The following is a 16,665-nucleotide window of genomic DNA, read 5'->3' as shown; positions in this document are numbered from 1 at the left end:
TTAAGTAATTCATTTGCATTTTATTGCATGACATAAGTATTTGATACATCAGAAAAGCAGAACTTAATATTTGGTACAGAAACGTTTGTTTGCAATTACAGAGATCATACGTTTCCTGTAGGTCTTGACCAGGTTTGCACACACTGCAGCAGGGATTTTGGCCCACTCCTCCATACAGACCTTCTCCAGATCCTTCAGGTTTCGGGGCTGTCGCTGGGCAATACAGACTTTCAGCTCCCTCTATTGGGTTCAGGTCTGGAGACTGGCTAGGCCACTCCAGGACCTTGAGATGCTTCTTACGGAGCCACTGCTTAGTTGCCCTGGCTGTGTGTTTCAGGTCGTTGTCATGCTGGAAGACCCAGCCACGACCCATCTTCATTGCTCTTACTGAGGGAAGGAGGTTATTGGCCAAGATCTCGTGATACATGGCCCCATCCATCCTCCCCTCAATATGATGCAGTCGTCCTGTCCCCTTTGCAGAAAAGCATCCCCAAAGAATGATGTTTCCACCTCCATGCTTCACGGTTGGGATGGTGTTCTTGGGGTTGTACTCATCCTTCTTCTTCCTCCAAACACGGCGAGTGGAGTTTAGACCAAAAAGCTCTATTTTTGTCTCATCAGACCACATGACCTTCTCCCATTCCTCCTCTGGATCATCCAGATGGTCATTGGCAAACTTCAGACGGGCCAGGACATGCGCTGGCTTGAGCAGGGGGACCTTGCGTGCGCTGCAGGATTTTAATCCATGACGGCGTAGTGTGTTACTAATGGTTTTCTTTGAGACTGTGGTCCCAGCTCTCTTCAGGTCATTGACCAGGTCCTGCCGTGTAGTTCTGGGCTGATCCCTCACCTTCCTCATGATCATTGATGCCCCACGAGGTGAGATTTTGCATGGAGCCACAGACCGAGGGTGATTGACCGTCATCTTGAACTTCTTCCATTTTCTAATAATTGCACCAACAGTTGTTGCCTTCTCACCAAGCTGCTTGCCTATTGTCCTGTAGCCCATCCCAGCCTTGTGCAGGTCTACAGTTTTATCCCTGATGTCCTTACACAGCTCTCTGGTCTTGGCCATTGTGGAGAGGTTGGAGTCTGTTTGATTGAGTGTGTGGACAGGTGTCTTTTATACAGGTAACGAGTTCAAACAGGTGCAGTTAATACAGGTAATGAGTGGAGAACAGGAGGGCTTCTTAAAGAAAAACGAACAGGTCTGTGAGAGCCGGAATTCTTACTGGTTGGTAGGTAATCAAATACTTATGTCATGCAATAAAATGCAAATTAATTACTTAAAAATCATACAATGTGATTTTCTGGATTTTTGTTTTAGATTCCATCTCTCACAGTTGAAGTGTACCTATGATAACAATTACAGACCTCTACATGCTTTGTAAGTAGGAAAACCTGCAAAATCGGCAGTGTATCAAATACTTGTTCTCACCACTGTATGTCCGAATATGACTTTCCACCTCATACCCTTATCACCACATTATAATTTGGGGAAGCAACTTAAATTATTTAAATTAGCATCATAGACACGATACATCATAGACACGATACATTTAAGTTATGTTTCGTTTAGCTTTTTATTTCCATAAATTAAGAATACAACACCAAATACGGCACAGTCACTCACCAACCTTCAGGTAATAAACAAACAAAATACAAAGATGTCATTCTCTCATAAGTGCCAATTCAGTTCATACAAAATACAGAATGGACCTCATCTGCATTACCAAGTTCATCTTTGTAAACTCTCCCACATTATATTGACAACGGTGGCATGTTCTAAGGCTTCGAAGGGAGAATACAGTCATCAAGAATGCAAGAGTTGTCAGTTGGAGGAAAGTGTTTGTGATTTAGTTGGTCTTGGTGAAGGCCTGGTAGAGGGCGGTGAGCTGGGCCTTCAGGTCCTGGGCATAGGGGTCCAGCTTGTCCTTCAGGTCCTCAGCGTAGGGGACTAGGCTCTGCTGCACCATCTGAGCTCTGGTGGTCAGCTGGCTCTGGAGATTCTCAGCCAGGGGGGCCATACTCTTTTGGAAGTCCTGCAGGCGCAGGTCCACTTTCTGCTTCAGCTCGTCAGTGTAGGGACCCAGCTTGGACTGCAGCTCCTTCACACTCTGCTCCAGACTCCCCTTCAGCTCCTCACTCTTCTGGAGCAGGGTGGCCCTCAGGGCCTCGGAGTCCAGGGACTCTGCATAGGGGGCCAGATCCTGTTTCAGCTGCTCCACTCTCTGCTGGACTTGTGTCTTCATCTCCTCTGCGTAGGGTTCCAGTTTCCCCTTGATGCTGCCCAAGTCCTGCTCCAGACGCTCTCTCAGCACCTCAGCCTCCTGGGTAATCTTGGTCATCAGGTCCTTGGCTGCAGGAGGAAGCTGCTCCTGCAGGGAGATGGCGTATTGGCTGGCCACGTTAGCACTCTCTGTGATGCGGTCACTGCAGGAGAGGAGAGGGCAGTTCAGGTCCCCATCCTAGTAATCTGAGCGATTTGACTATAGACATTCCATCCATGTTATGACAACTACATCACAGGTCACATTACTTACTTGACATCCTGTCCCAGCTGAGACTTCCTGATCATCTGGACGGTGTCGTCTGCCGTTTGCGTTGCTTTGGCGACGTAGTCCCAGAAGGCATCTGTCAGTTGCTCCAGCTGTGGCTTCGGCTCATCAGCGTAGAATAGGTTAGCATGGCAACCTGTTGGGGCGTGGCAGAAGAGTTATTGTTGTGAAACTGTATTTTTCAGGGTCATTACTGGTTAGGCATGGCAACCTGTTGGTGGCATTAAGGTAACTAGAAACTATTATACTCCCTCTGCCATGGTTATTATTGACTATTGACTTAAATTAATTTGGTAGATTGATTGAATATATTATGTTGCTGTACTTCAGCTCTATAAATGTCACTTATAATCTGAAATATTCTTGTATCCTACTCACCAGTGAATACAGCCAGCGCGAGTACCACAAGGACCTTCATGACTCTCAATCAGATTCTGTGAAATAAAGCAACAATCACTTAAAACATTGTAATCCACCAGAAAAAATAACCATCATAGAATGCTATCAAAGAATACCATGGACTTGTAGAATCCAGCTTACCGTCTTTGTGTATGAGTGTTGGTGTATCTCTGAGTCCAGTCTGCAGTGAGTGCAGTTTCAGCCGTGCCATGGCCTGTATATATAGTGAGCAGGGCAGTAAGGAACACAAAGTCCAGGAGCCAGTGCCTCGCTGTCAGTAGTGCTCCATATCATAAACCCTCATACCGCAGTGCACCACTCAGCACCTGTCTCTGTCCCAGCCCAGTCCTGTCCTGACAACTCACCCTGGACCTATCCCAATGAACCCCTGGACCCAGAACGCACAGGAGAGCACTGTGTTATCATCACCTCTGGGTAAAGTGTGACAAACAGAGTTAGGGACATTAAATAGTGGTCAGAGATACTCAGTGAAGACCAATCTCCTGGGACTGCATGCTGATACACACATCTCCATTCAATCCCCTGATATGCAGTAGTGATACATGTGCAGCAGGACACTTGTTGGCCTTTGATTTATACAGGTCTATTACTGTTAATATCATCTGAGGGTAGATGGATTGTGTTGTATTGAGGCTTATGCACTTTTACATACACTAGCATGTTATTTTCTCTCAACCATAATGTATTTTTGTCTTTATACAGTGAGGGAATTAAGTATTTGATCCCCTGCTGATTTTGTATGTTTGCCCACTGACAAAGACATGATCAGTCTATCATTTTAATGGTAGGTTTATTTGAACAGTGAGAGACAGAATAACAACAAGAAAATCCAGAAAAACGCATGTCAAAAATGTTATAAATTGATTTGCATTTTAATGAGGGAAATAAGTATTTGACCCCCTCTCAATCAGAAAGATTTCTGTTTCCCAGCTGTCTTTTATACAGGTAACGAGCTGAGATTAGGAGCACACTCTTAAAGGGAGTGCTCCTAATCTCAGCTTGTTACCTGTATAAAAAACACCTGTCCACAGAAGCAATCAATCAATAATTCCAAACTCTCCACCATGGCCAAGACCAAAGAGCTCTCCAAGGATGTCAGGGACAAGATTGTAGACCTACACAAGGCTGGAATGGGCTACAAGACCATCGCCAAGCAGCTTGGTGAGAAGGTGACAACAGTTGGTGCGATTATTCACAAATGGAAGAAACACAAAATAACTGTCAATCTCCCTCGGCCTGGGGCTCCATGCAAGATCTCACCTCGTGGAGTTGCAATGATCATGAGAACGGTGAGGAATCAGCCCAGAACTACACGGGAGGATCTTGTCAATGATCTCAAGGCAGCTGGGACCATAGTCACCAAGAAAACAATTGGTAACACACTACGCAGTGAAGGACTGAAATCCTGCAGCGTCTGCAAGGTCCCCCTGCTCAAGAAAGCACATATACAGGCCCGTCTGAAGTTTGCCAATGAACATCTGAATGATTCAGAGGAGATCTGGGTGAAAGTGTTGTGGTCAGATGAGACCAAAATGGAGCTCTTTGGCATCAACTCAACTGTTTGGAGGAGGAGGAATGCTGCCTATGACCCCAAGAACACCATCCCCACCGTCAAACATGGAGGTGGAAACATTATGCTTTGGGGGTGTTTTTCTGCCAAGGGGACAGGACAACTTCACCGCATCAAAGGGATGATGGACGGGGCCATGTACTGTCAAATCTTGGGTGAGAACCTCCTTCCCTCATCCAGGGCATTGAAAATGGGTCGTGGATGGGTATTCCAGCATGATAATGACCCAAAACACACGGCCAAGGCAACAAAGGAGTGGCTCAAGAAGAAGCACATTAAGGTCCTGGAGTGGCCTAGCCAGTCTCCAGACCTTAATCCCATAGAAAATCTGTGGAGGGAGCTGAAGGTTCGAGTTGCCAAACGTCAGCCTCGAAACCTTAATGACTTGGAGAAGATCTGCAAAGAGGAGTGGGACAAAATCCCTCTTGAGATGTGTGTAAACCTGGTGGCCAACTACAAGAAACGTCTGACCTCTGTGATTGCCAACAAGGGTTTAGCCACCAAGTACTAAGTCATGTTTTGCAGAGGGGTCAAATACTTATTTCCCTCATTAAAATGCAAATCAATTTATAACAATTTTGACATGCGTTTATTTTTATTTTTTTGTTGTTATTCTGTCTCTCACTGTTCAAATAAACCTACCATAAAAATTATAGACTGATCATGTCTTTGTCAGTGGGCAAACGTACAAAATCAGCAGGGGATCAAATACTTAATTCCCTCATTGTATATGACGCTACAACTCTACAATGCTGAAAGTGAGTATCTGATTCACACCAGGTCAGTTTCATGGATTTTTCCTTGATGGCACAGAAAGTCACAGCCATTTCTCAGACATAAATAGCACTTTGTCCAGACACACCTTCCTCCCAACCTTTATGAGATATCACAGTCTTATCAGATATGGTATTGATTTATAGTCAGTTTTAGTTTGATGTCCAGCCAGCTGGCATTGACTCCCAGAATATATTGTATGATATAGTTTTCAGTTTCACTGTGAGGTCATGTGTTCAAGCACTTCCATGTGTCAGTTGTCTGACCGAAGTTCAGTTGACCCATACACACTATGATAGGGTCTAGGGTTAGGGGTCCAGGCCATTCGTTAGACGTGATTCTACAATAGCTAGTAGATAAGGTATGGTGTCTAGGAACTTATTTGGAATCAATTAAATGTTACAGTAGACTTTCATTTTTCAAAGTAAAGCTCCCCCTTTGTCAAACTGTAGTTATTCTGTTTAAATGGATAGGGGGTTACTGTTTACAGGAAAATGTGCTATACTGGTAGTTTACCATGTCATAACCTCGCCCCCAGGTTATTGCGCAAAGAGGTGTCTGGGAACGACATTACCATGTCAAAAAGGTGGATCAGTCTACCCAGAGAATGGTCAGAGGGAGAATCTTCACAGCACTCATTCTACAACACTTGAGTTATTCATGATGTCACATCCTGGTAACCTGGAGCTGTGAAGTCAGGAGTTGAGTTCTAAACCTCTTATCAACCCACCGTGCCTCATTACAAACCATCTTCTCTAGTCACAGTGTCACTCTATAGAGAGTAGAGTAAGGAGAGGGTGTTGTCTGTGATCTACTATTCCCAATGTAAATGCACTACAGTGCAACATTCAACACCTCAAATAACCTCTGGCCCCAGTGATGACTAAAATGTGTGAAGGTTGACACTGCGCTATAGGTTTGCGTTGGCAGTTGAGGTGACACAAACGTTGGGATGCTACCTTTGATGGTTAAACAAATGCCAGGTTGTCGATAATGCAATCATGTCCTTGTCGAAAGCATCAAATTGAAAAGTAAAATGTACTCATGCCAGCATCCGTAGGGGGGGGGACATACAGTACCAGTCAAAAGTTTGAACACACCTACTCATTCCAGGGTTTTTCTTTATTTTTTACTATTTTCTACATTGTAGAAAAATAGTAAAGACATCAAAACTATGAAATAACACATATGGAATCATGTAGTAACCAAAAAAAGTGTTAAACAAATCAACATATATTTTATATTTGAGATTCTTCATAGTAGCCACCCTTTGCCTTGATGACAGCTTTGCACACTCTTGGCATTCTCTCAACCAGCTTCATGAGGTAGTCACCTGGAATGCATTTCAATTAACAGGTGTGCCTTGTTAAAAGTTAATTTGTGGAATTTATTTCCTTCTTAATGTGTTTGAGCTAATCAGTTGTGTTGTGACAAGGTAGGGTTGGTATACAGAAGATAGCCCTATCTGGTAAAAGACCAAGTCCAAGAACAGCTCAAATAAGCAAAGAGAAACGACAGTCCATCATTAATTTGACATGAAGGTCAGTCTGAAAGTTTCTTCAAGTGCAGTCGCAAAAACCATCAAGCGCTATGATGAAACTGGCTCTCGTGAGGACCGCCACAGAAAAGGAAGACCCAGAGTTACCTCTGCTGCAGAGGATAAGTTCATAAGAGTTACCAGCCTCAGAAATCGGCAATTAACTGCACCTCAGATTGCACCTCACAGAGTTCAAGTAACAGACACATCTCAACATCAACTGTTCAGAGGAGACTGCGTGAATCAGGCCTTCATGGTCGAATTGCTGCAAAGAAACCACTACTAAAGGACACCAATAATAGGAAGAGACTTGCTTGGGCCAAGAAACACGAGCAATGGACATTAGACCGGTGGAAATCTGTCCTTTGGTCTGATGAGTCCAAATTTGAGCTTTTTGGTTCCAACAGGGTAGGTGAACTGATGATCTCCGCATGTGTGGTTCCCACCGTGAAGTATGGAGGAGGAGGTGTGATGGTGTGGGGGTGCTTTTCTGGTGACACTGTCTGTGATTTATTTAGAATTCAAGGCACACTTAACCAGCATGGCTACCACCACATTCTGCAGTGATACACCATCCCATCTGGTTAGCGCTTAGTGGGACTATCATTTGTTTTTCAACAGGACAATGACCCAAAACACACCTCCAGGCTGTGTAAGGGCTATTTGACCAAGAAGGAGAGTGATGGAGTGCTGCATCAGATGACCTGGCCTCCACAGTCACCCGACCTCAACCCAATTGAAATGGTTTGGGATGAGTTGGACCGCAGAGTGAAGGGAAAGCAGCCAACAAGTGCTCAGCATATGTGGGAACTCCTTCAAGACTGTTGGAAAAGCATCCCAGGTGACTACCTCATGAAGCTGGTTGAGAGAATGCAAAGCCGTCATCAAGAAAAAGGGTGGCTACTTTGAAGAATCTAAAATCTAAAATATATTTTGATTTGTTTAACACTTTTTGGGTTACTACATGATTCCATATGTGTTATTTCATAGTTTTGATGTCTTCACTATTATTCTACAATGTAGAAAATAGCATGTGTGTCCAAACTTTTGACTGGTTCTGTACTTTATTTTATTTTTATCCAGTTGGATGAACACTCCAAACAGCCTACCCAACCGCTCAGAGATGTCCGCATGGTCCTAAAGCACACTGTTGCCTGTTTTGTATCACATTCCAATGATAAAAGTGTGGGGGGGGGAATGCAATTTCAGAATGTGGGGGGGGACATGTCCCAAGTGAATGTTCCACCCCTGACTGTAAGTCTTCTCTAGAATGAGGCTTCAGTAGAAGGGTTAAGGTCCATGCACAGTTGTCTAATTAGAATATAACCAATAAAAAGGACCATGGTGGTGGTGGGGGAGATTCCCAAAGGAAACATACTGAAGTTCAATCAAAGCAAGGTTAATCAAGTCTGGTCTGTCCATGTTCAGTCTGTCAGGCTCAGAGAGTGAATATGAATGTAACAAAATAATGTATTGTCATTGTGATTTGTGTGTGTGTGTGTGTGTGTGTGTGTGTGCGTGTCGATATAGTAACCGCACAGTCATGTGATGACAGCCAGCCAGGAAGAGAGGTGACATGGCAGTAAGTCCTGGACTTTGGGCTTTCAGCTACACCTCTGGTTTCCACTATATATACAGCACGGCACTGGCCTGAGAGACACACAGACAGACTGAATACACAGAGATACACCAGGAAAAAAACAGGTGAGGCCAATGCTGAGATTCAAAACAAGGTGTTGAGAAACTATGATTTTAGGGTTCTAAGATTCAAATGTAATTGAAGTGTAATTGATCAATGATGTTTCTGTTTCAGTGAGAAACGCAAATATGAAGGTGTTCATGGTGCTTGCAATTGCTGTACTCTCTGGTAAGTAACATCTAATGTTACCACAACCATAACTACTCTCAATTTTTTTATTTATTGAAACCTTTGAATGCAACAAGATTATTTGAATTATTATTATTTTAAACTTGGCCTACTTCAAGCTCCTTTAACAGTGTAAGGTCATAAAGTAGGTCAGGTTAAACTTGCGTTTTCACAGGAACTAACTCTACTTCCACACCCCAAAAGGTTGCCATGCTAACCTATTCTACGCTGATGAGCCCAAGCCACAGCTGGAGCAGCTGACAGATGCCTTCTGGGACTATGTCGCCAAGGCAACAAAAACTGCCGACGACACCGTCCAGATGATCAGGAAGTCTCAGCTGGGACAGGATGTCAAGTAAGTAATGTGACCTGTGATGTAGTTGTCATAACATGTGTGTAATGTCTGTAGTGGAAGCCCTCAGAGTACTAGAATCCTGACTTGACCAGACCCCTCTCCTCTCCTGCAGTGACCGAATCACAGAGAGCGCTGATGTGGCCAGCCAATACGCTGTCTCCCTTCAGGAGCAGCTTCCTCCTGCAGCCAAGGACCTGATGACCAAGATTACCCAGGAAGCCGAGGTGCTGAGAGAGCGTCTGGAGCAGGACCTGGGCAGCATCAAGGGAAACCTGGAACCCTACGCAGAGGAGATCAAGACACAAGTCCAGCAGAGAGTGGAGCAGCTGAAACAGGATCTGGCCCCCTATGCAGAGTCCCTGGACTCCGAGGCCCTGAGGGCCACCCTGCTCCAGAAGAGTGAGGAGCTGAAGGGGAGTCTGGAGCAGAGTGTGAAGGAGCTGCAGTCCAAGCTGGGTCCCTACACTGATGAGCTGAAGCAGAAAGTGGACCTGCGCCTGCAGGACTTCCAGAAGAGTATGGCCCCCCTGGCTGAGAATCTCCAGAGCCAGCTGACCACCAGAGCTCAGATGGTGCACCAGAGTCTAGCCCCCTACGCTGAGGACCTGAAGGACAAGCTGGACCCCTACGCCCAGGACCTGAAGGCCCAGCTCACCGCACTCTACCAGGCCTTCACCAACACCAACTAATTGGCCCAAACCAACACCACTCCTTGATCCTCTGAAACATTTTGAGTGATTCTCTCATACCCTGAACTGCACTGTAAAACATGGAAATAAAACTGGGCATATGCCCAGAAGATCCTATTTATTATTATTTAGTGCAGGGTGAGAAATGTAAACCAAACCTTCACACTCAAATATTTATGTGTTTGTTTTTACCTTGTTAAATGTTGAATAATGTCAACTTTTATAATTGCATAAATGTTTTAAGAAAAATAAAGCTATTGCAATTATGAACAAATGCAAGATTGTTCCCTCATTCATTCAAATGCTTATAGTCAATTACACTCCCTTTAAGTTCATTACACATGCAATATGTCACTTAAGGACACAGGAAAAGTTCTCTCTCTCTCTCTCTCTCTCTCTCTCTCTCTCTCTCTCTCTCTCTCTCTCTCTCTCTCTCTCTCTCTCTCTCTCTCTCTCTCTCTCTCTCTCTCTCTCTCTCTCTCTCTCTCTCTCTCTCTCTCTCTCTCTCTCGCTCTCTCGCTCTCGCTCTCTCGCTCTCGCTCTCTCTCTCTCTCTCTCTCTCTCTCGTGGTGAGTTTGTGAAATCCCTTTGCTTAATTAGAGACTGTTCGTTCCTGGGCCTCCTTAGTCCAGACTGGCCCTGCTGACATTACTATCTCTAGCTCATGTGTCAGTAACAGTTTTATCCAGTGACAAGTCTCTGTCCTATTACATGTTAATGCTTGTAACATGTAACAGCATGCCCACACCATGCCCAGTACAGGCTAGCCCACACCAAGCCCAGTTAAGGCTAGCCCACACCAAGCCCAGTTAAGGCTAGCCCACACCAAGCCCAGCACAGGCTAGCCCACACCAAGCCCAGATAAAGTCGGGGGCTCATTCAACTATTTGGGGGCGTGGTTTGGTTGTCTTTCTGATACAATGTATCATGTTTCCTAAATATACTTTATAAAAATATGCAACTTATCCAGGCTCTGTCGTAGCCGGCCGCGACCGGAGACCCATGGGGCGGTGCACAAATGGCCCAGCATCGTCCAGGGTAGGGGAGGGAATGGCCGGCAGGGATGTAGCTCAGTTGATAGAGCATGGCGTTTGCAACGCCAGGGTTGTGGGTTCGATTCCCACAGGGGGCCAGTATGGAAAAAAATAAAAAATGCATGCACTCACTAACTGTAAGTCGCTCTGGATAAGAGCATCTGCTAAATGACTAAAATGTAATGTAAATGTATGCATTGAATTAACTTGTAATAATTAAATACATAAATAGATTCCTATTCAATACTAAAGGTGCTTCGTGCCATGTGGGCATGTTTTGTGGGAAAAGATAGGCTTATTTCAGGCCAAGTAAGGGCTGCCCTCACCAGATATGAGCTGCCCATACTGGGCAACACTGGGCAAATGCCTTGGGGGCCAACGTGGAGACGATGAGCGAAGGCGCCTCAGCCCAATGTGGGTAGCCTACACGGGGCCAATATTTAGTCTATGTGGGCAGCCTACACAGGGCCAATATTTAGCCAATGTGGGAAGCCTACACAGGGCCAATATTTAGCCAATGTGGGCAGCCTACACGGGGCCAATATTTAGCCAATGTGGGCAGCCTACACAGGGCCAATATTTATCCAATGTGGGCAGCCTACACGGGGCCAATATTTAGCCAATGTGGGCAGCCTACACAGGGCCAATATTTAGTCTATGTGGGCAGCCTACACGGGGCCAATATTTAGTCTATGTGGGCAGCCTACACGGGGCCAATATTTAGTCTATGTGGGCAGCCTACACGGGCCAATATCTTTGCCAATGTGGGCATGTTTGCTGAGCATGATGTTCAGTGTTCCACTTTCTAATGTGCCACTGGCTACAGAGAGGTGTGTGTAACTCCTCCCTATGGCTGGGTCCCCACTGTTTATGAGTGTCTGTCTGAGGACACACACACACACACACACACACACACACACACACACACGCACGCACACACGCACACGTCACACCTCCATCTTCACATCCCTTCCTCCCTCCAGCGTGGAGGGGCAGAGTCCACTGACAACATGACATATTGGCTTCCCAGTCTTTCCCCCGATACTGAGAAACAACTCACTCAAACATCAAGCAGACGGTACACAAACACACTGTGGAGGAACAAACAAACGTGTGAGGGGACATGTGGAAGAGAAATTACACCAGTGAAAATCATAATGAGTCAGTTTGACCAAAGACACAGCAGGTTTCTTCGGTAAACATAGAGGCAACCTTTCCTTGAATATATGCCCACATGATCTCTGACAAGTCAAAGCTCCCTGTTTCAGGATGGGTCCAGCAGGGAAACAAATGCTGATTTCAGATAACACCCTCTCTTGAGCCTGTCTGTCTATCGCCTCCATAGTGGTGCCAATCTGGGCACCGAGGGGGGATCTGTCTGTTCACACACACCCATCACTCAGGAGGACACACCATCACAGAGCCAAAAGGCATCATTAAACCCTGATCAAATGGCCTTCCTCATCCCAACAGAGGAGCGTAGTTTAGAGTAATACATCTCCCTCATCTCATTGACTGTCTATTGAGGGAGACATGATGGCCTATTGAACCAGATGGTGGGAACTGGGAAGACATTGAGGGGGTAGTCAATCAGTGGAAAGACACAGGATGGGAGTCTCTTTGAACAAGCTGTGGCTTGCAGCTTATCCCACTATGGTGGTGACGCACAGAAAGAGATTGAACATTGTTTTGATGCAGATCAGAGGCTGTTACAGGCATAATGGCTTTAGTCAGTGATGGTTTGGTTCTGGCATCAGAAGAAGTGGAGATGAGGAGATACTGTAGATAACAAGCACATGTAGACGAGTCATTGTAAATCACCAACGCTGAAGGCGGTGTTTCATTGTGTTGTTTTGGCCCAGCATGTCCTTTGGACTTGGATCAGACCAGATTGTTTGTATTACAAGGACCCTGTACAACATCCACGCAGCTGGTCTTTTTTAATCACACCATTTATATGGGTGCTGTTTGTGAAGCATTTCCCTCTTCATAAATGTGTGTGCTAACCAGCTGTTGTGATATAAGGGCAATACAAACAATGTTTTATCTGATTACACTCCGCAGTCTGACTTCAGCTTTCAAGGCTGTTTGGGTGTTCCTTCAGAATAATAATAAGGGTGGCAGTGCTAAGAGCAGCTGTAGGGTAGACTTTCCTGCCACCTGGTGGCAAAGCTGTAATACTGCAAGAGAGACGGAGTGAGCGCGAGAGAGCGAGAGAGATCATTACAAAACTGTATACAGACATAATATGACATTTGAAATGTCTCTATTCCTTTGGAACTTTTGTGAGTGTAATGTTTACTGTTCAATTTTATTGTTTATTTCACTTTTGTTTATTATCTATTTCACTTGTTTTGGCAATGTAAACATATGTTTCCCATTACAATAAAGAGCTTTGAATTGAATTAAATTGAGAGAGAGAGAGAGAGAGAGAGAGAGAGAGAGAGAGAGAGAGAGAGAGAGAGAGAGAGAGAGAGAGAGAGAGAGAGAGAGAGAGAGAGAGAGAGAGAGAGAGAGAGAGAGAGAGAGAGAGAGAGAGAGAGAGAGAGAGAGAGAGAGAGAGAGAGAGAGAGAGAGAGAGAGAGAACCCATTGCCCTTTATGGTTGTGAGGTCTGGGGTTGGCTCACCAACCTAGAATTCACAAAATGGGACAAACACCAAATTGAGACTCTGTATGCAGAATTCTGCAAAAATATCCTCAGTGTACAACATAAGACACCAAATAATGCATGCAGAGCAGAATTAGGCCAATACCCGCTAATTATCAAAATCCAGAAAAGAGCCGTTAAATTCTATAACCACCTAAAAGGAAGCGATTCCCAAACCTTCCATAACAAAGCCATCACCTACAGAGAGATGAACCTGGAGAAGAGTCCCCTAAGCAAGCTGGTCCTGGGGCTTTGTTCACAAATAGAAACAGACCCCACAGTGCCCCAGGACAGCAACACAATTAGACTCAACCAAATCGTGAGAAAACAAAAAGATAATTACTTTACACATTGGAAAGAATTAACAAAAAAACAGAGCAAACTAGAATGCTATTTGACCCTAAACAGAGAGTACACAGTGGCAGAATACATGACCACTGTGACTGACCCAAAATTAAGGAAAGCTTTGACTATGTACAGACTCAGTGAGCATAGCCTTGCTATTGAGAAAGGTTGCCACACTGCCCACAAAATGAGGTGGAAACTGAGCTGCACTTCCTAACCTCCTGCCAAATGTATGACCATATTAGAGACACATATTTCCTTCAGATTACACAGACCCACAAAGAATTCAAAAACAAATCCAATTTTGATAAACTCCCATATCTATTGGGTGAAATACCACAGAGTGCAATCACAGCAGCAAGATTTGTGACCTGTTGCCACAAGAAAAAGAAAACCAGTGAAGAACAAACACCATTGTAAATATTTGAGTTCGAGTTTATTTTTATTTTTACAGGGACAGTGCACATTAATCAATGTTTCAGTAAAAGTGCCAGTTTTAGCCAGCCGGCTCATTTTCAACCGCAGTCCCTGGGCAGGTTATTAAAAATAATTACAATAATAATACATATAAACAATGAGCAGTGAGTACATGCAGAGCAACATAGAACAAGCAACACATAGCATGCAGACAGACCAACATAAAACAAGCAACACATAGCATGCAGACAGAGCAACATAGAACAAGCAACACGTAGCACGCAGACAGAGCAATAGCACAAAAAGCAACAAAACAAAATACATAAAAGCAAGTGTTTCCACACCTCACAAGCTACAGATAACATGGAAAGCGGCAATACACAGCTAGGGATTACGTTCACAAGTCTGGTTGGCCTTTTGCCATGTCTTTATGTTTTTTGTGAAGGTGCGATAGGTGGTGCAGTTATGTGTATCTGATGGCAGTGTGTTCCAGACATGGGAAGCTCTCACAGAAAGCAGATTGACGAAAGGTGCTTTTCCTTAAGGGAACTATACAGTCGCCTCTCATGGCAGACCTTGTGGATCTGCTACCATGGGTTTGGGTTTTCTGTTTAACAAAAGTACTAAGTGGAGGGGGATCCAGGCCATTTAGGATCTTGAATACAAGACATGTGTCGGTATATTGCACCAGATTTTCCCAACTCAGGAGCTCATGCTTTCTGAGGATGTAACAGTGATGATGGCTATTGGGCTTTCTATCAAGCACTTTGAGAGCCTGTTTGTGGACAGACTGAATGGATTTTAATGTTGAACAGCAAGCTTGGGCCCAACTAGTCATGTTAAGTGGGGGAGCATCAAAGATTTTAAGTACAGTTTTGCTACCTCTGTAGTCAAACAATTTCGTATGAATCAGAAATTAGCTAGGTTGAATTTGGTTATTTGAGTTACCTTTTTCACCTGCTTTTTAAAAGAGAGGTTGGAATCAAGTATTACATTTACATTTACGTCATTTAGCAGACGCTCTTATCCAGAGCGACTTACAAATTGATGTATGATGCCAAGGTACTTAAAATTGGATACCACCTGGAGCTTCTCCCCTGACACATAGACATCTGGCTCAGTAGTATCAGTTGCCCTCTTTGTGAAGAACATGTAGACTGTTTTTTTTCACATTGAGATGCAAACATGAGTCACTGAGCCACTTTGTAACCTGGACCATTACAGTAGTGAGTTATTGTGCAACTTGTTGTTTTCTCTTTGCATGCACATATATCACTGTATCATCTGCATACATTCGAACTTCAGACCCAGTACAGACAGAAGGCAGATCATTAATGTACAGGCTGAACAGGAGGGGCCCCAGTATTGACCCTTGGGGCACGCCCACATCATAGCTGAGAGTGGGCGACAGCTCATTGCTCACTCTGACACACTGGGTTCTGCCGTCAAGGTATGATTTCATCCATATCAAGGCATTGGGGCAAAAGTTGAACTTGAACAGTTTTGTGACGAGAACCTCATGGTTAACAGTATCAAAAGCTTTCCTTAGGTCTAGAAATACAGCCGCAACAACGCCTTCACATTTTCCAGAAGAAAGCAGTTGGCCGTTTCTGTGGAGTGTCTTGCTCTGAAGCCAGACTGCATAGAGTGTAATGTGACGGGGCTGTTGTTGAGGTGGGCAATCAGTTGCTCTGCTACACACTTTTCAGCAACCTTCGACACCACAGGTAGTATACTAATGGGCCTGTAGTTACTCACGTCAGCAGGGTCACCTGATTTAAAGATAGCCGTTATTATGGCCGACTTCCAGACTCTTGGAAAGACTCCCTGACCAGTAGATGTGTTGGTGACCTTAGTAATGGGGCCAATGAGTGACTCTTTGTAGTTTTTAAGAAAGGTAGAGTCCAGTCCAAACACATCTTTGGCTTTAGAGTTATTTAGTGAGCTAATCACCTTGTTCACCTCTGACTCAGAAACCAGTGGAGGGGTTCTGTGTCAGTACCTTGACAGAGTCAAAAAAGTAGGAATTGAAGGCTGTTGTTATTTCGACTGCATCCTGTGTTAGACTATCATTCACATTGATTTCTAGTCTTTTTGCAGTGTTACTATGGTCTTTCCCTGTTAACTTTTTTAGATTCTCCCAGATCAATTTAGAATTTCCCTTTGCTTCACCAATTATGTTGATAAAAAAGTTTGCCTTGACCTGTCTGATATCTTTCATCACCTTATTTCTCAACATGGTAAACCTACGTAGAGTGAGGGAAAAAAGTATTTGATCCCCTGCTGATTTTGTACGTTTGCCCACTGACAAAGACATGATCAGTCTATAATTTTAATGGTAGGTTTATTTGAACAGTGACAGACAGAATAACAACAAAAAAATCCAGAAAAACACATGTCAAAAATGTTATAAATTGATTTGCATTTTAATGAGGGAAATAAGTATTTGA

General features: G+C 44.3%; 2 protein-coding genes across 2 annotated transcripts; one reads left to right on the top strand and one right to left on the bottom strand.

Moving 5' to 3' along the window:
* Positions 1–1,564: 1,564 nt before the first annotated feature.
* On the bottom strand, positions 1,565–3,160 carry LOC311122181 (uncharacterized protein). Its single transcript, XM_084158041.1, has 4 exons — positions 3,099–3,160; positions 2,937–2,992; positions 2,544–2,694; positions 1,565–2,433 (listed from the first exon to the last, which is right to left on the bottom strand). The coding sequence occupies exons 2-4, from the start codon at positions 2,974–2,976 to the stop codon at positions 1,857–1,859; spliced, it is 768 nt and encodes a 255-aa protein (XP_084014167.1). The 5' UTR covers positions 2,977–2,992; positions 3,099–3,160; the 3' UTR covers positions 1,565–1,856.
* Positions 3,161–8,509: 5,349 nt separating this feature from the next.
* On the top strand, positions 8,510–10,049 carry LOC311122171 (uncharacterized protein). The gene is made up of 4 exons (XM_084158040.1): positions 8,510–8,563; positions 8,673–8,726; positions 8,931–9,081; positions 9,194–10,049. Exons 2-4 carry the CDS (start codon positions 8,687–8,689, stop codon positions 9,768–9,770), a joined length of 768 nt encoding a protein of 255 aa, XP_084014166.1. The 5' UTR covers positions 8,510–8,563; positions 8,673–8,686; the 3' UTR covers positions 9,771–10,049.
* The last annotated feature ends 6,616 nt before the right edge of the window (positions 10,050–16,665 follow it).

Source organism: Coregonus lavaretus (genome assembly GCF_964263955.1).
Source record: "Coregonus lavaretus genome assembly, chromosome: 3".
Classification (NCBI taxonomy): domain Eukaryota; kingdom Metazoa; phylum Chordata; class Actinopteri; order Salmoniformes; family Salmonidae; genus Coregonus; species Coregonus lavaretus.
This window is presented reverse-complemented; position numbering and strand designations above follow the sequence as displayed.